This window comes from Dendrobates tinctorius, unplaced genomic scaffold, assembly GCF_039654945.1.
Source record: "Dendrobates tinctorius isolate UK_male_01 unplaced genomic scaffold, ASM3965494v1 ptg000057l, whole genome shotgun sequence".
Taxonomy (NCBI): domain Eukaryota; kingdom Metazoa; phylum Chordata; class Amphibia; order Anura; family Dendrobatidae; genus Dendrobates; species Dendrobates tinctorius.
Genome location: NW_027361725.1, coordinates 23936373 through 23963058, shown reverse-complemented (window position 1 = coordinate 23963058; position 26686 = coordinate 23936373). Strand labels below are relative to the sequence as shown.

The 26686-nt window shown below is 40.4% G+C and overlaps 1 protein-coding gene across 1 annotated transcript; it reads right to left on the bottom strand.

Moving 5' to 3' along the window:
* Nucleotides 1-3206: 3206 nt before the first annotated feature.
* On the bottom strand, nucleotides 3207-25788 carry LOC141092023 (opsin-5-like). Its single transcript, XM_073577890.1, has 8 exons — nucleotides 25748-25788; nucleotides 24911-25023; nucleotides 19960-20076; nucleotides 16007-16197; nucleotides 9823-9922; nucleotides 9218-9298; nucleotides 7866-7990; nucleotides 3207-3503 (listed from the first exon to the last, which is right to left on the bottom strand). The coding sequence occupies exons 1-8, from the start codon at nucleotides 25786-25788 to the stop codon at nucleotides 3207-3209; spliced, it is 1065 nt and encodes a 354-aa protein (XP_073433991.1).
* Nucleotides 25789-26686: the final 898 nt, after the last annotated feature.

Genomic DNA, 26686 nt, shown 5'->3' with positions numbered 1-26686 from the left:
ATAGTAATGGACAGAATAAAAATAGGACAACACCGCAGGGTGAGAGCAGCAAAAACCAGGGTGAACACACTGCCTAACTGCACATGGGTGCGCATAAATGCATGTGGTACAGAGTGGACAAGATATATAAAGTGTCACACCGACGCCGCCTGTCAGGTCGGGGCCGGCGTCACCTATTTCACCGGGTTCCGCTGCTGCTTACGGGGGTTCCCCCTAGAGTCTCCGCTTACCGCTCTGGCCGCCGAGCTACTCCTTCAGCCTCCCGTCCTGCAGCCCGAGTGATTCAACACGTGGGGTCCTCTTCCTGCTCCTGCTTCAGGTATGCGCCTTAGGCCGCGGGCGCGCGCCCTTCTCTCTCCTTAACCCCTTCTGCATCACCCCTATGGAGCGAGCACCAATCAAGCTCCTGCACAGGGTATATCAGGCGGCTCCTCCCTCATGGAGGCACCTGATTATCGTGTGTCTTTCTTACGGTACTCTGGCCCCGTCTGGTCGCTCCTGTCTCCACTCGCTCCAGACTCCGGTCGCTCCTGACACTGGTTACTCCTGACTCCTGACTCCGGTCACCTCTGACTCCAGTCGCTCCTGACTCCTGTCGCTCCTGACCCCTGCTGCTCCTAACTCCGGTCACTCCTGACTCCAGTCTCTCCCGACCCTCTGCCTTGTCTGTCTCTCCCGTTCCTGAGCCGCCCCTCTTGGTACCAGCTATCACGGTATTCGACTTCTTCAGGCCTGCTCCTAACGGTCACTGTATAGGGGTCAGCACCACCTGGCCAGCTCGCCCTAGGGATCCCGGTACCGTGACCCAGAGGGTCCACTCTTGCTACCCGTAACATAAAGGTATATAGCCAGTGCAAGTTATACCACTATGTATCCAGGTAATGACACCCCAGGCCGCTAGTGTAATAAGCATTTGTGGCAGTCAGATGTAAAACCTATTCAGAGGCAATATCATACCAAAATGACTGTCAACAACCACGCTTTCTCAAGGGAAGTGTCAAGTGTGGTTGTTGACATGCAAAACGCGCGTCGGGCTATCCCCCACCTGGCCCAGGGTCCACTCTGCCTCTTCAGTCATTTTGGTAAGTACACAGTATAATGTCCCAACAGTATGATACCCCCATAGTATGATGCCATCACAATTTCACCACACAGTATGATGCTACTACAGTCCCCTGACACACAGAGGACCCCCTCCAGACAGTAATATATCTCCACAAGCACCTGCACCCCCACAGAATGACGCCCTGCACGGTCCCATCACGCATGGTATGATACCTTCACAGTCTTTCCACACAATAGCCTCCCCTGATCAGTATGATGTTCCCACAGCGCACCACACAGCATGAGAACCATACACAGTTTGATGCCCCACACAATTAAAAAATAGCCTCGTTTCCTTGTTGTGCTGCTCCACTCTGTGCAGAATGTGGGCTTCGGCTCCGTGCAGCAGGCGTGACCTATTTACATAATCATGTCTGCTGTGTTAAGGCCTGAGATACTCACCCTGATGAAAAGGGTGTATTTCAAAGGGTTTTATTAAAACCTACTCATTCGCAGTGTAAAAAAAAAATCAGCAGTAGATTGCAGGCATACTCTCCTTGTTCCTAAAAGACAGTCGATTTCTATGGCTGATTTTGAGCATTGTAACACAGAGTGAAACCCACAGCTAAATACTACACCAGCATCAACAAAGACATCTACATGTAACGTAAGGGTTACATTATGGATTTTGGTATCATTTGTTAGTTGGTTCAGTTGTGTATGGTACACGATGCGTGAGCGTAGGCTTATAGTGCTCTGAAGTGAAAGAGAGCTGAATCGTTTGTATTGTATCAGACTGTAAAGAACAATTTAGCCTAGCTGAAACCCATATGGTCATGATTTTCAAGGGCTGTTATCTGAACAGGCTCTGGATAATCCTGAGTAAATTAGAAATGAATATTGTTTGATCTCCATTTTCTTAACCATTTGAGGCACACTGAGCAAAGGTGAGGTATGGCAGATAGGGGCAGCAGGTTTATTCGTGCCCATGCTACATATTTTTTCACAATCCCCTTTTTTTTTTAATAGATCGTAGTTATGAGGTTTTTTTTTTTATACATATTTACAATGGTGCTTGAAAGTTTGTGAACCCTTCCAAATTGTACATACTTCTCCTTATAAATCATACTTCTTGACAGTGCATCGTTCTGTGTAAACATGATTCGCACTACCTAGAACTACAGCAGCCTATGTATATTGAGCAATTTAGTAGAGATTGCTCAATGACCATCGTTTACTTTGATCTGTGTAAACAAGCATTCAATTGACCAGCAATCGGTAAAAGTTTACCTCAGCTCTAAAGAGTCTGTGCACCATGAATCCAGAGACAGACATACTGTGTGCAAAAGGTGGAAATTTAAGACCCTTCTCACCCTCCCAAGGAGTGGTCGACCAACAAAGATTATTCCAGGAGCAATGTGTATAATATTTCACAAAGTCACAAAGAAACCCATGGTAACTTTTAAGTAACTAAAGGTCTCTCTCACATTAATGATTATGAATCTACTATCAGGAAGACACTGAACAGCAATGGCATGAATTGCAGGATTGCAAGGTGAAAGCTACTGCTCTCCAAAAAGACCATTACAGCCCATCTGCAACTTGCCAAAGATCACGTTGACAAGTCAGAAGATTTTTAGAACAATGTTTAGAAAATAGATGAGGCTAAAATAGAACTTTATGGTTTAAATGAGAAGCATTATGTTTGAAGAAAGAAAAACACTGCATTACTGCATAAAAAACCCATACCATCTGTGAAACATGGTGGTGGTAGTATCATGGTTTGGGCATGTTTTGCTGCATCTGGGACAGAACAGCTTGCCATCATTGATGGAACAATGAAGTCTGAATTATACCAACAAATTTTAAAGGAAAATGTCTGGACATCAGTCTATCAGCTGATTCTCAAGAGAATGTGGGCCAAACTGATGCAGTGGTGTGCTAGCTGTCCTTTTGGATTACAATAGATACAGTCACCATGACATTTTTTAACTATATCTCACTCAGGAGGGAGACACCAGTAGGACTTCTATCTATTAGCCAAACAGCTGCTCCATATAGCAGCTAATCAGAGGAAGAAGCTCATCCATATACAATCAGTTTTGAGTAATTTAAGGCTACATTGCTGCGCAACATCTGGAAAACTGTTATGCAGTAAGGGGTTATCCTAACCAGAAAAACTGTTTAACTTTTGACTGCCTCATTTTTACTTCATAGGGGTTTTCTGGTTGTTCATAATCTATAGGCAGATCTTTCTTTTGTTCTGTGTAGTAAAGCAAGGAATGGAGCTCATGTTGAAGCATTGGACCAAGAACCAAGTATATCATCAGATTGTAGAAACTTGCTGACTTGGCAAAGCGTGTGGCTACTGGTAATTGAAAACCACAAGATGACCACATAGCTAGAACTGCGTATGGAGACCATGCTAGCACAAATGAGGTGCAGATAACAAATGGCACTTATGATACAGAAGGAATACATAACATAGGTTAGCTTGGAGGCACAAAAATAATAAACCACCCTTAGGAATATTGGTAATTTTCCCTATTTCTCTCTCCCCTCCTGACTGTGACTAGTGTATGTGGGTTTATGTGTGTATGTATGTCTGTGTGTGTTTCTATATAATGTTGATATATTATTCTTTTTATGTGTGTGTATATAGATGATTGTTTCTGTAATGTCTGTGGAACCACTGTGCCGTGGCCCGAGGAGAGGATGTGACTAGGCGAACACATGACTATTCACTGGTGCCTCTGATGGTGGGGATAGACTTGGCTCCCAATGGATGTCAGTTGCTGTCTCCAAGGCAGACCTCGGCTCCTCATTGACATAGCAGCCCTTCCTCCTCCCGGGTTGGTCTGTAGACAGGGACTGACCGCCAACATCATCCTGATAGAGAGCCGGCTGCTACCAGCTAGGTAGCAGGAGTCAGCTGTCATTAGCATGACATTGGCAGTCACACCTTGTCAACAGAGCAGAGCAGGAAGTCACTGCTTTGCCCACATGACATCAGTGGAAGCCGCAGGAATGGTCTGTGATGGAGGAGATCAGCGATGGGCACAACAGGTAGGTAATAAGCAACTATCCGTCTGTTAGAACTTCAGCCCACAGTAAAAAAAAAAAAATGGTCCTAAATACCTCCTATAATATTATCCACATTCCCTTAATTGCCAAAAAGCAAATTTGATCGTGAAATCTACAGGACTCCCATAAAGGTTCTATCTAGAGATGGGGTGCACCTTACGAAGACTGGAAAATATGTATTTGGAAGTCGCCTTGCTACACTTGTAAGGAGAGCTTTAAACTAGAACAACATGGGAAGGGAAGCAAAAGACCAGAAAAAGCCATACACCTGACAAATGCTATTGAGAACTCTGCTATTAGAAGTAGAAAGGAAGAACAAAGACAAAGGAATCTAATTAATAAAAATATTGGAGAAAGAGAAACCAATCACAAACTAAAGTGTTTCTATACTAATGCACAAAGCATGGGCAACAAACAAGGAGAATTGGAACTACTAACACAGGAAAAGAAATATGTCATTGGAATCACTGAAACTTGGTGGGACAATACACATGATTGGAATACAAGACTAGAAGGATACAACTTATTTGCAAGAAACAGACTTGATAAACGAGGAGGAGGTGTCGCATTGTATGTTAGAAACGCGTATATCTGCACAGAGATTGAAGCTTCAGAGACTGGGAGTTCTGTGGAAACTGTTTGGGTAAGAATACAAGGACAGAACAATGGAAAGGACACCATTGTAGGCATTTACTACATGCCGCCTGTGCAAGCTGAAGATATGGATGAACTCTTTATGCATCAAATGGCCAAGTTCTCCAAAAAATATGACATAGTTGTCATGGGAGATTTCAACTATCCAGACATTTGTTGGGAATCGCTCTCAGGCAAAACTAACATGTCAAGGAAATTCTTATCCTCTCTTGCTGACAACTTTATCTTCCAAAAGGTAGGGGAGAAAACAAGGGGATCTGCTACCTTGGATCTAATCCTTATAAACAGGGAGGAAATGGTTGAGGAGGTAAAAGTGGCTGGGACCCTAGGAGGTAGCGACCATGCTATTTTAGAATTTTGGATAACTAGAGGAGGAAGACCTGTGAAGACTCAGACATCAAGGTTAGATTTCAGAAAGGCAGATTTTAAGGGATTCAGAAAGAGAATTGCAGGGTTCCAATGGCTGGATATCCTTAAAGACAAAAATGTCCAGGAAGGATGGGAAATCTTGAAAAATGAAATTCTCAAAGCACAATTGTTAACAATTCCGAAAAGAGGGAAGAATAGGAAGCCAGGATGGATGAACACAGAACTTAAGCACATGCTAAAAAGGAAGAAAAAAAATGTTTATAAAATGGAAAGAGGGAAGCATATCTAAAGAAGAATATAATGCTGTCTGCAGAACCTGCAGGGCACAAATCAGATTACTAAAGCTGACAATGAATTGAGGCTTGCAAGAGATGTCAAAAGCAATAATAAAGGATTTTGGGGATATGTCAAAAGTCAAAGAAAAGTCAAAGATGCTATAGGATTTTTACAGGATGAAAATGATGAAATGGTAAGACAGGATGTTGAGAAGGCCGAACTTTTAAATTCCTATTTTGCATCTGTTTTCTCGCAGAAAGGAAATGTAACATCAACTGTTCTTCACTGTCCTATTAAGGGAATAGAAGAATCCAGGATATCTATAAACAGAAAGATAGTGAGGAAGCACTTAGCTAACCTAAATGAATTCAAGTCTCCAGGTCCAGATGAATTACACCCAAAAGTACTGAAGGAGATAGCAGAAGAAATTTTTGAACCCCTCTCCATAATCTTTGCAAATTCTTGGAGAACAGGAGAAGTCCCAGAAGACTGGAGAAGAGCAAATGTTGTTCCTATCTTCAAAAAGGGGAAGAAGGTGGACCCAGGCAACTATAGGCCGGTGAGTCTGACTTCTATACCAGGAAAGATCTTTGAACAAATTATTAAACAACATGTATGTCAGTACCTGGATAAGAATGAAGTGATTAAACAGAGTCAGCATGGGTTTGTAACTAATAAGTCATGTCAGACTAACTTAATTTCCTTCTATGACGGAATCACTGATTGGGTGGATCAAGGAAATGCTGTAGATATAGTATATCTTGACTTCAGCAAAGCATTTGACAAAGTATCTCATACAATCCTTATTGAAAAAATTATTAAGAATGGAATGGACAAGGCAACTGTTAGGTGGATTCATAACTGGCTTAGTGATCGGACCCAAAGAGTGGTCGTAAATGGCTGCACATCCAGTTGGAAGAATGTCTCAAGTGGGGTACCACAGGGCTCTGTCCTGGGCCCTGTATTGTTCAACATCTTGATCAACGATTTAGATGAAGGAATAGAGGGTAAACTGATTAAATTTGCTGATGACACAAAGCTAGGAGGGATAGCTAATACTAGAGAAGAGAGAGAGAGGATTCAAAAAGATATAAATAAACTGGAGAAGTGGGCAGCAACTAACAGAATGGTTTTTAACAGGGAAAAATGCAAAGTACTACATCTGGGCAATAAAAATGAAAAAAGCATATACAGAATGGGAGGAATAGGCCTAAGCAACAGCACATGTGAAAAAGATTTGGGTTTACTAATAGATCACAGACTGAATATGAGTCAACAGTGTGATGCAGCAGCAAAAAAGGCAAATGCAATTCTAGGCTGTATTAACAGAAGCATACAGTCTAGATCACGTGAAGTCATTATTTCCCTCTACTCCTCTTTGGTCAGACCTCATCTGGAATATTGTGTCCAGTTTTTGGCACCACATTTTAAAAAAGACATCAACAAACTGGAGCAAGTTCAGAAAAGAGCAACCAGAATGGTGACCGGTCTGCAAACCCTGTCTTATGAGGAAAGGTTGCAGGATTTGGGATTGTTTAGCTTGCAAAAGAGAAGACTGAGAGGAGACTTAATAGCTGTCTACAAATATCTAAAGGGCTGTCACATTGTAGAAGGATCAACTTTATTCTCATTTGCACAAGGAAAGACTAGAAGCAATGGGATGAAACTGAATGGGAGGAGACACAGATTAGATATTCGAAAAAACTTTTTGACAGTTAGAGTGATCAATGAGTGGAACAAGCTGCCACGAGAAGTGGAGAGTTCTCCTTCAATGGAAGTCTTCAAACAGAGGCTGGACAGACATCTATCTGACTGGGATGATTTAGCGAATCATGCTTTGAGCAGGGGGTTGGACCAGATGGCCCAGGAGGTCCCTTCCAACTCTACGATTCTATGATTCTATGATCTTAGCTAAAAACTAGAGATTTAAAGAATAATGATCTGCATCAGTCCAGGGGAGAACAGCATTTGGGATAGTTATCTGCCAATCAGATTAGTGAAATGTTCTTGTCTGAGAGCAATTGTTAGCTGGTGACCCTGATAAAATATCTTTTTTGCAGTATGCTGAGCACCGCATATGATATCCTGGATTCTGATTGTGGTAAACCGACTGCAAGGTGATATTAGGAGAAAAAGAACTTATGCAAAGCAAATGTTGTATAGTGTCTGGTTTGTATTATTGCTCAAATGAAGATACTGAAACGTCGAGTTAGACCCCCAAGTACTTGCCTATCATACAGTGTGCAAAACTTACCATACTCAACATCATACAACTGAACTTTTACACCGCTGTTTTAAACTTTTCTAGATTTTTTTTTATAAAAACATTTACATTCGAATGTTGTTATGTTTTTAAGTTAGAGATGAAATAAGAAATAAGATGAATTTCTGTAATATTTCAATATCACCCGTGTTATGTGTTTCCATCATGATTTGACGTCGACTGGTATCCCTAACATGTGAACTTTTGTGGCGTCATGAATAGCCCTGATGACTGACACATAGCAGTAGATCATTATAATTACTGGAATGAAGAAAGGAAAACACAAAGTCATCAAATTGACTAAGAATGATTCATATTATACTTATACATCTTTATAGTTATCTTGTTTCTCCTGGTATGTAAAATTACTTTTTCTTTAAGATTTTAGTTTCAAGACTTAAGACATATACCGGAAAGCTCGACATAGACACAAATAATATGACTTTGATGGCAGTTAGCAGGCAGATTGTTCCAAACATCTCGGAGAACTAACCACAGATCTTCTGTCTTTTTATGTAATTCCACACAGACTGGATGGTATGAGATTGGGGCTCTGTGAGTTCATATCATCACTTCAGGACTTTGTTCTTTATGCTGAAGAAATACAGGTAGGTACTTATCCATCATGCAATACCATCAGGGAGGCGTCTGATCTACCCCAAATTTATTCTGCAGCAGGATAACAACCCCAAACACACAGCCAGTCATTAAGATCTATATTCAACATGAAAAAGAACAAGAAGTCCTGGAAGTGATGATCTCGCCCCACAAGGCCCTGATCTCTAAGATTTTTGGAACAACCTCCATGCCGAGTTCCTTCAAAAACTGTGTACAAGAGGAATCTAGAAATGACATTATGTTGCTGTTTTGAAGACAAATGGTCACAGCAAATATTGATCCTAGATTTCTCTTTAGTTCATTCACTTTGTTTTTGTCAATTAACAAAATGCTAATTATTGACACTTCTATTTTTGAAAGCGTGCTTACTTATTTGATCAACTTTACTGGTACAGAGCATTCAGATAAAACAAAATCTGTGCACCTCTATGGTCTCTCCAAGATCCGAACCCAATATGTAGTATGAGTAATAATAATATTAGCAAATACCTCCAACTAGAAATGTAGTATAGTTTTTTTTTTAGTATGCGATGCCACTTTCCCCTTGTGCAGGCATTGCAGGACCTTAGGTATCCATGGTCCTGCAATGCCTGCACATGAGGGAAGTGCCATAGCGAATCAGAAAAATTATACTACATTTCTAATTGGAGGTATTTGCTAATATTATTATTATTGTTATTACACCTACTACATATTGGGATTGGATCTTGGAGATGAGAATACCCCTTTAAGTTTCTTTTGTCCCACTTAGAACCCTGAAAATGGTCATCAGACAATCATTATTCCATCTATTTATACATATGTATGTCTTGTCTCATTATAATAATTCATTTTATTTCAACTAGCTAACACAGTGCCAAAACCTTTTTCTTTTTAGTAAGATACCTATGAAGGTGCCCTAGTCAAAAATTGGAGCTGCAGACCAGATAACAGCAGAGATCCAGATGATGAGAATGAACATGGGAATTGAATCTTTATCCATCATGTGAGCTAAGAAACATGAACTTTCACATAATGAGTCTCACTCAGGGCGCTTTTTATTTGCTCCTTTTACGCTGGATCCACAGTTTGTGTCTGGGACAGGCCATCTGTTTAAGGCGACATTCACATGTTGAGTAATTGGTTAGTATTTTACATCAGTATTCGTAAGCCAAATCCAAGAGTGGAACAGTCAGAGGAAAAGTTTAACAGAAACACATCACCACTTCTGTATTTATCACCCACTCCTAGTTGTGACTTACAAATACTGACCAAGTACTGAACGTGTCCCAACAGATACATTAATTGAAAACAAAAGTAAAATTTGCTAACGCTAAAAAATTAGAGTTAAATGGGTGCTTGTAATTGATGTGCTCACGGACAACTCATAAGAAATTCATCAATCAAAAGTTAATACAATTTACAGACAAGAAAATATTAAATATTTCAAATATGTTACATGAATATTCAGGAAGGAGACTGATGGCAAGATATGGGATAAGTCAGAACTTGCACCACCAGCATTAATACTATACCTTGGTGGGGACGGCATCCTTTCAGAAAGTGAAGAAGACTGATTGCCGTAAGAGTATTAATGGTAATCAGGCCAAAGAGGAGGATCAGAAAGCCATCAACCAAATAAGGTTAAAAGACAATCAGGACAGAGTACAGATTCAAACAAGGCTCATTTACTTGGTTTATCTTCAAATAGAACTATATTCTTTTCATCCAGACATAAATGTATCAGTTATATCATACTACATCCACAAACTGAACCCTCACATTCCTCCCAAAGTGGTAATTGAATTTTATAGAAGTGGCCGGTGTAAGGCGGGTATCGTTAGGCTTGGGTAATGTTTAGTATGGGCCCATTCAGATGAGCGTATAATTGGTCTTTGTGCTCTCTATGTGCACCCCACATACCGAATATGGAGAGCACATGGACCCACTATGGCCAATGTTTCAATGCATATGGTCTATTTTCCACGTGAAGCAAGGGACTGAGAGGAAAAGTAAAAATCACAGCTTGCACTACCTTGGTCTATTTACGGCTCAGAACAATGCATTCAATAAAAGGCAGCTCCTGCACCACTCCATAATGCAGATAGCGCATACAACCAGTCACATCCACAATGCGCAGTTGCAATTGCAGTCCCAATTTTCAATATAGCCATCTGAACCCAGGTAAGGGTTCTGTTAATTCACGTACATGTAAAGACACAAACATTGCTTACACTATAGTTAAGAGGGACAATTTCACCTTCTTTTTTTGGTTTCTAAAATAATGGAATTAACATCTTGGGATTTTCTCAGCCATGAACATAAAACTTCAATGTTTCATTCACTGAACCACTTCATTCTCACTTTTGCCCTGTATATGGTCTCCACCATGCTGAGAAAATCATTGTTCATCACTACATTGCTCCTGGATTGTTGGGAGTTGTTCTTGGAAAATTTTTAGGTCCCATTCTTTATTCATGGCAGTGTTCTTGGACAAAATTGTTATTGAGCCCACTCCATGGATGAAAAGCCCCCACACGAGTGGTCTCAGGATGCTTTACTTTGACAAGATATGACTCATGATAGTGTTGGCATATGCAACAGAAATGGACTTATTGTTTATGTAAAGGAGGACTTTACACTAGCCTGACAGCAGATGGCGATAGTGTGAAGTTAAATGTTTGCTGTATTGTAGGGAGGGAAGCTCTCTTGTTGTTGTTACTCTTTACTTTCGCTTTTGAATGTGTTATGCCAGCAGCATGGCTGTGTGCTTTTGAATTCTTATCTCATGTTTACCCATATGAAGTAAATACTGTTTACTGAAGATAAGTTGCTCAGTGAAGTTCTCCTGTGTTCCGGTGGATTTTCAAAAGATACACTCTGCTACAGGTTATGGGTCCAGAACAAAGACACCCAGGACAGAGACACCAGAAGATAACTCCAAGCAGATAATCTCTGTTAACAGAAGGAGATAAAACCCAGTGAACGGAGACTGAAAAAAAAAATCCAGATACAGAGGGACAAAGGAATTTATGTCCCAGGAACTAGATGACTGCACACTGGAGATAATTACAGAGAATCATCACACACAGGATATACAGGAATTATAAAGAAGAATATCTTCATAAAACAAGATTATATAAAAATGATGTGCAGCACTGAGCTGAAACTCACAGTAGCTAAGCTGAACAGTGAAAATTATCAGTTATGGATATTCAAAGTAGAGTTGTTATCTAAAGACGATTTATGGGAAGTAATCATTACAGATAGACCTGATGAAGATAATCAGACATGGGATAGAAAGAATAGAGAAGCTAGAGCCACCATTAGCTTATTAGTGGATGATGCTCAATTAATACACATGAGGAATGAGGATACAGCGAAAGCAATGTGGGACGCATTAAGAAAATTACATGAAAGATCCAGTTTAAATCACAAGCTATTTCTATTAAGAAAGCTTTACAGTATGAGATTGAGTGCAAATGACGACATGCAGAAGCACATTCTCAATGATGGAAGTAATATCACAGCTAAGGTCCATTAGTGAAGATATTAAAGAAAGTCATGTAGCAGCAATATTATTGTGCAGTTTACCAGATTCGTATACAGCCTTAATAAATGCCCTAGAGACAAGACCTGGAAAAGACATCATATTAGATTTTGTGAAAACCAGACTAATACATGAATATCAGAGAAGAAAAGAACAGACAAATGATTCTTCTACTGAAAAGGACAGTGGAAACGCTCTTAAAGCTACAGAATTTAAAAAACCCTATATTAAAGGTTACTATATGGAAAGATCAACAAAAATTACAACTTAAAGAGCATACACAGAAAGTGAAAAACACAATTTCCGATTTATGTGAGAATAATTGTAATGGCACATTTAAAGTAAAAGACAAGAAATCATCACTTCGTTGGTTTATTGATTCAGGAGCAACGAGTCATATAACAAGTGACAAGAATTTCTTCACTGATCTTGATTTACATAAGAAAGAAGCCATTTATCTTGCAGATGGAAGCAAAATAACCTCAAAGTATTGGACAAGGTATGCTAAACTGTTCAAACAAGTTCGGACAAGATTCAAAGATACTTGTACAGAATGTGTTGTATGTTCCAAAATTGGAAGGCGGATTGTTATCTATCTGTGAAGCGTTTAACAGCCAATGGACTCACTGTAAAATTCAAAGACAATGAGCTTGCAATTCTAGCAGGAAACAAGGTGATAACCAATGTCAAGGCAGATGAACAATTATATCATCTTGACACACCAAAGGAACAGAAGAAGGTATGTACACATGATCACAAGAACTGTATTCACATGTGGCATAGACATCTAGGACACAGACACCCTGACAGTATAAGGGAACTACAAAGAAAAGAATTGACAAAAGATCTAAAGATATCAGATTGCTCAATTACCGTAAGATGTGAATGTTGTATAAAATCTAAAGCCACAAGAATATCTATTCCTAAAGAAAGTGGGATGAAAAGAAAAAGACCACTTGATTTGGTGAATACTGATGTATGTGAAAGTGAAAGTGACTACATCAGGAGGAAATAGATACATGGTGACTTTTATAGATGACTACTCAAGATACACAGTCACATACTTAATTAAGAACAAAAGTGAAGCTTTTGATTAACTTGTAGACTATGTAACAAGGTCGAATAACAAATTTCAAAGGAAGCAAATTGTCATCAGAAGTGATAATGGAGGTGAATTTACAGGTCACAAAATAGAAAACTACTTAAGACAAAATGGTATAGAACACCAGAACAAAATGGAGTAGCAGAAAGGAAAAACAGAACTCTGACAGAAACGATAAGATGTATGCTGACAGATTCCAAACTACCAGAGAAATATTGGGGTGAGGCAGCAATTACAGCTACATATCTACAGAACAGACTTTTTTCCAGAAAACTGTAGAAAACTCCATATGAACTGTGGCAAGGTATGAAACCAAGTGTCAATCATTTAAAAGTTTTTGGATGTAAAGTTTTTATATTCACTCCAACAGAAAAACGTTCCAAACTTCAAAACAGATCCATGGAGGGAATATTTGTTGGATATAGTGAAAATTTCAAGGGATACAGAATCCTAGATCCCAAAACAGACAGTCACGGTGAGTAACAGTGTGACATTCATTGAGGAGCTAAATGAAGACACCATGATTTCAATTGAAACAAAAAATGAGAAAAACAGCAGTGACATAGCTGAAGAAGTATTTGATGAGAAAGTAGTTGAAATTGATGAACAGAATACTGAAAATGAAGAAATACAACTACAAACAGACACAGAACCAAGACATTCAATGAGAGAGAACAAAGGAAAACCACCAAAACGTCTCTCATACAAGACAAGCACGAGTAAAATTTATGAACCTACCTGTTGGGAAGACATATCTAAACTCCCAAAAGAAGAAGCTAATAAATGGATAGAAGCAACCAAAAAGAAATCCATGCATCACTCAAATACATGGACACTGACAGATTTACCAGAAGGAAGAAAAGCCATAGGATGTAAATGGATTTTTTAAGTAAAATACCAAACAGATGGCACACCTGAAAGATACCGAGCAAGACTCATAGCTAAAGGGTATTCTCAAAAATATGGAGAAGACTATGATGAGACATTTGCTCCAGTTGTCAAACATACTACAATAAGAACTTTACTTACAGTTGCAGCAATGAAACAGATAGAACTGATACATCTGGATGTAAAGACAGCATTTTTCAATGGAGATTTAACAGAAGACATTTACATGGAACAACCTCCAGGATTCAAAGACGAAAGAAACCCAAAGTTTGCAAACTACAGAAAAGCACATATGGTTTAAAGCAAGCAGCTAAAGCGTGGAATGACAAAATCACAGAAGCGCTTACAAATGAAAATTTTCAAAGAAGCAAAGCTGATCCATGCTTGTACACAAAAAGGCTGATAAATAGATGGATTTATGTACTCATATGTAGACGACATTTTGATTTGTTCTGAATAAGAAAGGGATAAAGAAAACATTCTAAAAATCCTGAAGCGACATTTCGAAATCAAAGACTTGGGAAATGTGAAACAGTATCTAGGAATACAGATAGAAAGAGAAGAAGACGGAAGTTTCCTACTGAATCAAAATCACATGATTCAAGACATAACAGAAAAAATTGGATTGAAGGATGCAAAAACAGTAAAGTCTCCAATGGAAACTAATTATCTTAGATGAATAGTGAGAAAAATATGTTACCAAATAATGAAGAGTACAGAACATCAATAGGAAAACTACTGTATCTAGCAACTGTTACAAGGCCAGACATCACAGCAGCAGTAGGAATCCTGAGTAGAAAGGTGTCAAAACCAAATAAAGCTGACTGGAATGCTGTAAAGAGAGTAATGCATTATTTGAAAGGAACCAGCAACGTTAAGCTCAAACTACCCACAAGTGACAATTGCATTTTAGCAGGATACGTTGATGCAGATTGGGCTGGAGATCCAACTGACAAAAGATCTACCAGTGGACATATTTTTTTCCTCTCAGGTGGACCAATAAGTTGGACACTAAGAAACAGTCAATTGTGACACCGTCCTCAACAGAAGCAGAGAATGTTGCCGCAGCACATGCAAGTCAAGAAGTTCTGTGGTTAAGACAATTGTTGACAGACCTAGGACAACCACAGCTGGAACCGACAAAATTGAAAGAGGACAATCAAGGATGTCTTGTTCTTGCTCAGATGGAAAGAGTTAATCCAAGAACCAAGCATATTGATGTGAAGAATCATTTCTTGAGAGATCATCAGGAACAAGGAGTCTTAAAGTTAGAATATTATCCTACTGAAGAAATGACAGCAGACATCTTCACGAAGGCGTTGAATGCTGATAAACACCAGAGACTAATAAAAAAGTTGGGTTTGATTGAATAAGTCCTTACTGTTGAGAAAGGGTGTGGGCATATGCAACAGAAATTGACTTATTGTTTATGTAAAGGAGGACTTTACACTAGCCTGACAGCAGATGGCGGTAGTGTGAAGTTAAATGTTTGCTGTATTGTAGGGAGGGAAGCTCTCTTGTTGTTACTCTTTACTTTCGCCTTTGAATGTATTATGCCAGCAGCACGGCTGTGTGCTTCTGAATTCTTAACTCATGTTTACCCATATGAAGTAAATACTGTTTACTGAAGATAAGTTGCTCAGTGAAGTTCTCCTGTGTTCCGGTGGATTCTCAAAAGATACACTCTGCTACAGATAGCACCCGCCATTTATTCGCCAATCATTCTTTCATATGTCCCAAACCGTCTCTAGGGGGGCTTCATCAGAGAAAATATCTTTACCCCAGTCCTCTGCAGTCCAACCCTTGTACTTTTTGCAGAAACACAGACATTGTGATAAATGCCAAGCAATGATGAGTCAAGATTTGGCCCAGAATCTGATATCCAGCTGCCAGAGTGAAGGGCAGAAGTCTTGAAAAATAAGGGCTGGCCCTGTAAAAATTAAGTCTTTGTATAAACTTGATGAATTTGTCAAAAAAGTGTAGAAATGCTGATAACTGTACTTCAATAATCATAGAAATAGCAGACTCAAATATCTTGAGACACTAAAGAAGAATATTTGGTGAAAATCAAAATTTGTGCCAGTCTCAGAACTTTTGGCCATAAATGTGAAAAGGAGAATTGTATGCAAGTCAAACTACTTGGTAAATTCATACACAAAAAACATATATTACCCCTTACATTACATGTCCAGGAATCATCTTTTCCTAGTCCATGAAACAGCTCCACAATTCCTGGAGAGTAACCAAAAATGGAGATTCCAGCATCAGATATGGCAAGGTTGAACATCAGTAGATCCTGAGAGTCCAAAGTTCTCCTGCGTCTACACAAAATGCAGATTACAGCTCCATTCCCCAGCCGCGAGAACCAGCCTGCAGAAAGCAGAATTAACTCAACGTACAGCCTCATTATGACTATTTGTGGAGATTAAACCCAAATACTTAACTTCATGTATATGGGGTTAAAAAAAATTGAATTCGGTTTAAGAATGTTGCACCATTTTGGTTTTTACTAGCATTTAGTTTCCCTCCACATTCAACGTTGATGTGGCCTGTGATCAAAAATATGCAGAGAGCAGCTAGAAAATAAAACAGAAACTCACCCATTGCATTGCTAGAATGAGCTCACTGATGACTTGCAGCAAGGATTTGGATTCTTGGACCATGGCGTGAATTACCTCTACGATGGACTTCTCGCAAGAGATGGGCTACACCTCACAAAACCTGGGAAACACACATTCGCCAGAAGACTTGCCACACTCATCAGGAGGGCTTTAAACTAGAAGAAAAGGGGATGGGAGGAAAAACAGCAGACAAGAACATGCAGCAGAAGGACAAACTAATCAAGGATACTAGATGTGGTAAAGAGGACCCAAGACGGTACTCAGAAGGAAGCTAAGAAAAAGGAAGCAAAACTTCTTTCCTGCATGCTGACCAACGCAAGAAGCCTGACCAATAAGATTGAAGATCTGGAGTTGGTAATGTATGAGGAAAAATACGACATAGTAAGAATAACTGAGACATGGTTAGACGACAGCTATGACTGGGCAGCTAACTTGCAAGGATATGATTTGTTTAGGAGGGATCGTAAAAAAAGGAAAGGGGGTGGAGTCTGTCTATATATAAAGTCCACTTTGAAGCCCACACTAAGAGAAGATATACAAGAGGGAAATGAAGAGGTGGAGTCTCTATGGGTGGAGATACAAGGAGAGAAAAGTAATAAAATCCTCATAGGGGTTTGTTATAAGCCACCAAATATAACAGAAGCCACTGAAAATGTATTATTGAAACAAATAGACAAAGCAGCAAATCACAATGAGGTGATTATTATGGGGGACTTCAACTACCCCGACATAGACTGGGAAACTGAAACCTGCGTATCTCAGAAAGGAAACCAATTTCTGTCAGTAACCAAGGATAATTATCTGTCACAACTTGTGCAGGGCCCAACTAGAGGGACAGCCCTTCTGGACTTAATTTTAAGCAACAGGACAGATAGAATAACAGAAGTACGAGTCGATGGGCACCTAGGGAACAGTGACCACAATATAATACAATTCCACTTGTCCTTCAGTAAAGTGCCCTGGAAGGGGGTTAAGAAAACGCTGAATTTCAGGAAAGCAAAGTTTGATCAGCTTAGAGAGGACCTTCGCCGAATTGATTGGGACAATGTCCTCAAAAATAGGAGCACAGAAAATAAATGGGAAATATTTAAATCAGTTTTACACACCCATTGCGAGCAAGCCATACCGTACAGAAATAAAAGGGCTAGGTACAGGAGAACACCAATGTGGCTAAATAAGGATGTAAAAAGGGCAATAAATAACAAGAACAAGGCATTTAGGAAGCTAAAAGCTAAAACAAGAAGGCAATGAAGAAGCATTAAAAAGTTATAGAGAAAAAAATAAAATGTGTAAAAAACAAATACATTTAGCAAAAGTGGAAACTTAGAAACTCATTGCTAAGTAAAGTAAAACAAACCTCAAACTATTCTTTAATTATATATACAGTAAAAAGATTAAAATTGATGGTGTCGGCCCTTTAAAGAACAATGAGGGTGAAATCATAGACAGCGATGTGGGAAAAGCAAATGTTTTAAATACTTTTTTCTCAACAGTGTTCACACAGGAAAAGGATTTGCCAGGGGAAATGCAGAGTGATAATGTAAACTCCCCATTAAGTATTACCTGCCTAACCCTGGAAGAAGTGCAGAACCGCCTTAGTAAGATTAAGATTGACAAATCACCAGGCCCTGATGGCATTCACCTTCAGGTATTAAGGGAGTTAAGTAATGTGATAGACAGGCCTCTATTCCTTATATTTAAAGACTCTATAGAAACAGGGTCTGTTCCTTTTGATTGGCGGCAAGCAAATGTGGTACCAATATTCAAAAAGGGGTGTAAAAGGGAACCTGGAAACTATAGGCCGGTAAGCTTAACATCTGTTGTGGGTAAAATTTTTGAAGGGTTTCTAAGGGATACCATTATGGAATATCTCAATGTTAATAAATGTTTAACTCCATATCAACATGGATTTATGAAAGATCCCTCCTGTCAAACTAACCTGATCAGCTTCTATGAGGATGTAAGCTCTCAAATGGACCAAGGAGAATCATTGGATGTCATTTATCTCGACTTCTCTAAAGCATTTGACACTGTCCCACATAAAAGATTGGTAAGTAAGATAAGAAAGCTTGGAAGAGGGGAAAATGTGTGTAGATGGGTAGGTAGCTGACTTAGTGATAGAAAACAAAGAGTGGTTATTAATGGGGCATACTCAGATTGGGCCAGGGTTACTAGTGGGGTACCACAGGGTTCTGTATTGGGCCCCCTACTATTTAATATATTAATGATCTAGTGGATGGCTTACACAGTAAAATATCAGTATTTGCAGATGATACAAAACTATGTAAGGTAGTTAACACAAAGGAGGACAGTTTGCAACTACAGACAGATTTGAGTAAATAGGAGAATTGGGCTGAAAAATGGCAAATGAGGTTTAACAGAGATAAGTGTAAGGTTATGCACATGGGAAGGAGAAACAGATGCTACAATTACTTACTAAATGGGAAACTGCTGGGGAAATCAGACATGGAAAAAGACTTAGGCATCTTAGTCAATAAGAAGCTAAATTGGAGTGCCCAGTGTCAGGCAGCTGCCACCAAAGCAAATAGGGTGATGGGATGCATTAGAAGAGGTCTGGGGACACGAGATGAATACATAATTCTCCCTCTGTACAAATCACTCGTCAGACCACACTTGGAGTATTGTGTGCAATTTTGGACGCCGGTGCTCAAGAAAGACATCACTGAACTTGAAAGGGTTCAAAGGCGGGCTACTAAAATGATAAATGGAGTTGGTTCACTACAATACCCAGAAAGGTTATCAAATTTAGGTCTATTTACTCTAGAAAAGAGAAGACTTAGGGGAGAACTTATATATATGTACAAGTATATCAGAGGACAATACAGAGATCTCTCCAATGAACTGTTTGTACCAAGGACTGTGACAAAAACAAGGGGGCATTCTGTTCGTTTGGAGGAAAGACAATTTCTGCACCAGCATAGAAGAGGGTTCTTCACGGTAAGAGCAGTGAGGCTCTGGAATTCTCTTCCTGAGGAAGTGGTGATGGCCAACTCACTGAATGAATTTAAGAAAGGAATGGATGCTTTTCTTGTAACAGTATAGAAGGTTACGAATAACATAATATTATAAGTAGATGGTTGACGCAGCTTAGGGGAAGGAATTTTTTTCCCTATGGAGAAAATTGGCTTCTACTCTGTGGGTTTTTTGCCTTCCCCAGGATCAACAACACAGAACAGCTGCACTAAAAATAGGCTGAACTAGATGGACATAAGGTCTTCCTTCAGCCTTCAAAACTATGTTACTATGACTTCTCAGTTAACCCATTATGCAGCCAACAATAGACAGTGTAACAGAAAGGCTGTGGAAGGCAAGTGGTGTAAAATATTTAATGAAACACATTAGCAAAAATGATTTTAATCAAGAAATGCATGCATTTAGGAATTAAAAAAAGGAATGTTCCCAAAGGTGGACAACCAGTGTATAATATGACCTCTTTCATGTCCCAAGTTAAAGCTTGCAGAATTTCCGTTATACTACGCCTTTTTCTTACCGAGGAGCAAGACGTAAATCCCAATCACACACTCTCCTTCATCAGATGACCTTACGCTGTTGGCAGCTTTGGCCTGTGGAATGGAGCTGTCTTTCAGGACCACATCCATGATCTCTCCTTAGACAATTGCTTTCAGCATGGAAAGATCCACTAATTTCCTAAATCTCACAACGAACAGAGGGAGTGTGATCATAATCCAACGACACAACATTGTGCTTTCAGTAAACAATATTAATAATTTTTCCTATATTTCTACCGCCAGTCATGAGGCTTGTTTTTTTGCGGGAAGGGTTTACATTTTTATTAGCACCATTTTTGGGACACATAACGTTTTTTGATCGCTTTCTATTCCGATTTTTGTGAGGCAAAATGAACAAAAAGCAGCAACTTAGGAATTGTTTTTATGTCATGTCATTATGCGTGCTGGGTAAAGTTGATAAGGGAACTTTATTCTTCGGGTCAGTACGATTACAGGGATACCTCATTTATATAATATTTTTTCTGTTTTGGCGCTTTTACACAGTAAAAACTAGTTTTTAGAAAAAACTATTTTTGCCTCGCTTTATTCTGAGAAGTATAACTTTATTTTTCCACTGATGAAGATGTATGGCGGCTTGGTTTTAACAAGACAACATGATGTTTTCACCATTTTTATTTCTATTAGTCTTTTTGATCGCGATTTGTTCCACTTTTTGTTCTGTGGAATGATGAAAAAAGCATTGTTTTTTTGCACTATTTTTTCATTTGCAGCATTTAGGTGGTTTAACTGCCAAAATCTGTATGGGATGAGACCCAAGTGTCAGCTATGTTAGCCGAACACCAGGTGATGCGCGTGCACGCACAGCTCATGTGCGCAGATTCGCAATGACGTATACAGTACATCCAAGGTCGAGAAGTCATTCCCTTCCATATACGTCTAAGGTCGGGAAGAGGTTAAAAATACTGTCGAATGTCCGGCCAGGACAACCCATACCTATTACTGTACATATAATCTGCCATAGTCAACCAAAAAGATTAAAACATTTTAGCAAGATTTAAATCCTTGGGGAGCGCATTAATGCATCTACATTGTGATGCATTATACAAAGAGAATCAATTCCACTTGCAAGGTGTTTTTGATCTAGTATGTCAGTATTTTATATTATTGTGTATACCTTTTCTGCAGATACTGAAAAAGGAAAAATCTTCCAAATAACAAAACTGGCACAAACAGTATTTGTGAATGTGTTACATAAGAAGAGATGTAACCGAGAGTATGGAGGGGAAAAAAGCAGATGTTTGGACCAATTATATCCAATACCTGGAATCGGAAGCTATATACCCCCCCTTCCTGGTCCTAATAAACCTCAGCTGTAGAACATGAAATAGCATTCTAGGAACTCGTACGAGCTTGAGATTTATGTTCTTACGCAGAAAATTATGCAAATCTATGTTCACTATATCAATTACGTACCATTTAATGGTAACTTAGTAATAATCCTCATTGACATTTGTGATAAGCGATGCATTAGAATGCTTAGTATTGTACAAGGGAGAAAAGGACAGTGGGGCATTTGCTCCAGGAGTGGTACCCCATCTCATGCTCAAGGCCAGAGTGGCTAATTTAAATATGTAAGAGCTGCTGTCTCTAGCACAAGCCAATGAGACCGACCAGAAAACCTACAGGAACCAATGAGAGAAGGTGGGCAGGGAGCATAAAAGCGCTAAGCTCCTCCTCATAGCAGTTCCAGTGTCCATCTTCTGTGATGTTAATAGAAATCGGGATGGGAGAGAGTGACAAAGGATCAGTGCATCTGTGCTTCCTCTCTACTCCTGAACACTGTCCTTCGTATCTGACTGATGTGGATGATCCGTCCGGTGTCAGTCACTAAGCACAATGAAAACTTGGGCCTGCATTGTAGCATCGCTGGCCCATGCACTTTCGCCTAATCTGGAATATCTTTTGCCTCTAACACAATAATGTACTTTGCTCTGCCCGCAAAGTGCACAGGCCTGCAATGCGTGCACAGGCCTGCAATGCTACTACGCAGGTGCAAGATTTCATTGCATTATGTGGATGACACAGGACTTGTTAGACTGCGGAGACCTGTGTCTTAATGTCTTAAACAGTGCCTTCCCCCCTCCCACCAGTCCCGCAATAAAACACAGCCTAGATGGGTTGAAACAGGTCGGTCACAGTTTATTAATTACATAAGCAGAGAAAGGCAATCACATTTCATAAGGGCTTATTGCCGAAGTCCTGTCCGCGATTGACAGGTGAGCTGGCCAATGAGCGGTTACGAACCTTTGCCCTCCTCATCTTCCGCTGTGACTTAGCATCGTTAACCAGGATTTTATACATATATATATATATATATATATATATATACATACATACACACATATATACACACACACACACAGTGCCTTGCGAAAGTATTTGGCCCCCTGGAACCTTTCAACCTTTTCCCACATATCATTCTTCAAACATAAAGATGTCAAATTTACATTTTTGGTGAAGAATCAACAAGTTGGACACAATTGTGAAGTTGAACAAAATTTATTGGTTATTTTAGTAGAAATTCAAAAACTGAAAAGTGGGTCGTGCAATATTATTCGGCCCCTTTAACTTAATACTTTGTTGGGCCACCTTTTGCTGCGATTACAGCTGCAAGTCACCTTGGGTATGTCTCTATCAGTTTTGTACATCGAGAGACTGAAATTCTTGCCCATTCTTCTTTGGCAAACCGCTCGAGCTCAGTGAGGTTTGATGGAGATCGTTTGTGAACAGCAGTTTTCAGCTCTTTCCACAGATTCTCGATTGGATTCAGGTCTGGACTTTGACTTGGCCATTCTAACACCTGAATACGTTTATTTGTGAACCATTCAATTGTAGATTTTGCTTTATGTTGGAAGGCAAATCTCCTTCCCAGTCTCAGGTCTTTTGCAGACTCCTACAGGTTTTCTTCAAGAATGGTCCTGTATTTGGCTCCATCCATCTACCCATCAATTTTAACCATCTTCCCTGTCCCAGCTGAAGAAAAGCAGGCCCAAACCATGATGCTGCCACCATATTTGACAGTGGTTAAGGTATGTTCAGGGTGATGAGCTGTGTTACCTTTACGCCAAACATATCATTTGGCATTGTTGCCAAAAAGTTTGATCTTGGTTTCATCTGACCAGAGCACCTTCTTCCAACATGTTTGGTGTGTCTCCCAGGTGACTTGTTGCAAACTTTAAACAACACTTTTTATGGATATCTTTGAGAAATGGCTTTCTTCTTGCCACTCTTCAATAAAGGCCAGATTTGTGCAGTGTACAACGGATTGTTGTCCTATGGACACTGTCCCGCCTCAGCTGTAGAGCTCTGCAGTTCATCCAGAGTGATCATGGGCCTCTTGGCTGCATCTGTGATCAGTCTTCTCCTTGTTTGAGATGAAAGTTTAAAGGGACGGCCGGGTCTTGGTAGATTTGCAGTGGTATGATACACCTTCCATTTCAATATGATCACTTGCACAGTGCTCCTTGGGATGTTTTGGAAATCATTTTGTATCCATATCCGGCTTTAAACTCCACAACAGTATCACGGACATGCCTGTTGTGTTCCTTGGTCTTCATGATGCTGTGCATCAAAAAGAACCCTGAGACTATCACAGAGCAGGTGCATTTATACGGAGACTTGATTACACACAGGTGGATTATATTTATCATTATTAGTCATTTAGGACAACATTGGATCATTCAGAGATCCACAATGAACTTCTGGAGTGAGGTTGCTGCACCGAAACTAAAGGGGCAGAATAATATTGCACACCCCACTTTTCAGCTTTTGAATTTCCACAAAAATTTAAAGTAACCAATAAATTTCGTTAAATTTCACAATTGTGTCCCACTTGTTGTTGATTCTTCACTGTATATATGTATATATATATATATACACACACACACATTTCCGCAAATTGTTACGGCAATTTACACACCATTGACATCTATAAGGGAGGGTGGGACAAAAGCTTCCAGGGGTCAGCCAGAGGAAAAAGGAAGTTACTGACCCAGGCACCTGGCTTTAGCCCCTGTAGTTGTGGCTGTAAGACCATTCCCCTTTAAAACCGTTGGACAGCTGGGCATCCCAATTAGTCCATCACCTGGGGAGTGGTGAGAGGGAGGAATTGGGCACTGAACTGTATTTTTTCTAGCTTTAGCATATGGGCTCCAGTCAGAGGCACGTTCCTTAATTAGTACCGTGCCTATCAGACTGCAGAGACCTGTGTGTCTTAAACAGTGCCTTCCCTCCTCCTACCAGTCTCGCAATAAAACAGAGCCAGGTCTAGATGGGTTGAAACAGGTTGGTCACAGTTTATTAATTACATTAGCAGAGAAAGGCAATTACATTTCATAATGGGCTCATTGCTGAGGTCCTGCCCACGATCAACAGATGAGCTGGCCAATGAGCGGTTACGAACCATTGCCCTCCTCCACATCTTAAACCATGGAAGATCATGTGTATGACCAACACAGGACTCCGACCCCCACCCATCAACATTAGGGCCTGTTCAACTCCATCCTGCAAGCAGGACAAAAATATATTGAGACCAATGTCCATCAGGTGAACCTCGTCCGGTCTCAATAGTGCCAAGTTATCGCCTTCCAGCTGGTGGGGACGAACCACAATGCCACATTTTCCCCTCACGAATTTTGCCATCCACGCATTGAACTTCCTCCTTGCATGCTCTATGGCTTTTTCATCTCTTGCACCCCACCAGACATCTCGTGGTATAATCTCTGACCACACCAATACCATATCCGTGAATAAACAGGCAAAACATTCGAAGTCTGTTGTCATCACTGTGCAAAGTTCGGCGATTTTGCGTTTGCCGAGATCATTGCCACCAGCGTGTATCACTATTATTAGCTCTCCTGGAGATGTCAGCTATCTGTCGGAACACCTGCTGCCATTGGAGCCCTCTGATACCTCTCCAGTTGACTTCTAGACCCGGAAAGCCTAGATTTTTTCCTCCAGGCCGAAGCTTGGCCCTTTTTTCTGCCTCGTAGACATATGATGTCCTAAAACCCAAACGTCTACTCCTGTAAAAGATAAAATATGTTACATCAGCAAATCAGGTCTTATGTACAGTATCTGGTGAAGCATGCCTCTTTCCATCGAACCATTCTCTGCACTTCGGCTCTGCCCTAGCCGCTTCTGTGGCTGCCCCAATTCGGAAAGAATGTGCCCAGTAATCATTCGGATTAGCGCTGGCTTTCTCTAAGCATAACTTGAAAATTGCCTGAAATTGATACTTGGTAAGAGGGGACCCGGCTGTGTGAGAGAAAAAAATCTGCTTTCGTCTTATTACTGCGCATCTTTTGACTATTTTTAGTGGGCATACTAGGCCATCTGCTGAGTTAACGAGGACCCACGTGCCCCTACCGGTAGGATCGCACTTGGATTTTCGCACTCGAATGCGCACAGCGTCGCTGCATATGACTATGTCCTTGTTAATTAAACCGTCTTCCAATGCATGTTTCGACTGTGGCAACAACTCGCTGATGCACAATGCCCCAAAAAAAGCAATAGCAAAAGCTGTTGATGCGAGGATCGCCTGGTATTGCGACTTGCATACCGATGGGGAAACTGAAATAATATCATGCAATAATCTCATTGAAATAGGGTGACGACATTCTTGACTTGGCTGAAGCCTTTTCCAGCCTTTAATGGCTTGTTTGATGAAAAAGAGCTTTGATGCATCAGCCCACCCCAATAGTTGAAAGAAAAAGGCTATTCCCGATAGTTTCCATTGCACTGATGTACCCGACACCCCTTTCCTTGAGCCAAACCAAAAATTCCGTCATCACTTCGCCTCTTGCTCGGTCGCACTTATCGACTAGCCTACCCTGAATGAGCACCACTCCTCCCAAGCCTTACCATAAACCTGCCAGGTAGCAGATGTAATGGAGGCGCGGATTAAGGGCATCAGTGATTGGCCACTGTCCCATAGGGATGGAGAACACTGAATACCCAAAGGTTGTGCATTGGGAAGCTGGACTCTGAAGGCCTGCCACTCGGAAGATAACAGTGAGTTAATGAGATTATCATCTACCTCTGCCACTAATGTGGCTCGACACCAGATATTGTTTTCCAAACATAGCAGCGCTAGCCGACGTAAAAGAGCGAGTATGTGCAAGGATGTAGCAGACATATGGTTCAAGCTCTTTGCGGTTCTGTTTTTCATCTGAAATTGAATGTTCGCGCTTCCCAACTGAGTACCCCATATCTCATCTGATGTAACTATTGCGAAAATTTCCAACAGGGCTAGATGTCGCCCCCAGCTTGATGTGGTCCATAACTCTGGCCAGCTGCCTTTGCACCATTGGTTTTTGTAGATTGCTGCGAAACCCTCTTTGTTACACCCCCCTACTGCCAGCCCTATGTCCTTGCTTGATGATTCTTTAGCCATAACACATGTATGGTTGTTGTATGATTGCAACAACGTTTTCCAGACTAACAAGTCGGCTTTTAATAAGCCTAATTCTATGGCCAGGCTGGGAAATGCCCTTGGTTGCCAACAATAAGTGGCGAGAGAAAGTTCTGCCGACCGGCCTTACCCCGTTGGCAAATGTCAGTAGACCCAGTAAGGCCTGCATATGTTGGAGGGTGACTTTTTAATTTTTACTTTACATAAGCCTTCCAACATCTGCAGTGTTTTCTGTATTTTTTCGGCAGGTAAGCGAAAAACTATTGAATTGGTGT

Coding starts and splice junctions, on each gene's coding strand:
- LOC141092023 (XM_073577890.1), bottom strand. CDS start 25,788: ATGACGGAATTTTTGGTTTGGCTCAAGGAAAGGGGTGTCGG. Junction 16,198..19,959: donor GATTTACGTCTTGCTCCTCG/GTAAGAAAAAGG, acceptor TGCTTTCTGCAG/GCTGGTTCTCGCGGCTGGGG. Junction 9,299..9,822: donor AGGATGCCGTCCCCACCAAG/GTATAGTATTAA, acceptor CATGTTTCTTAG/CTCACATGATGGATAAAGAT.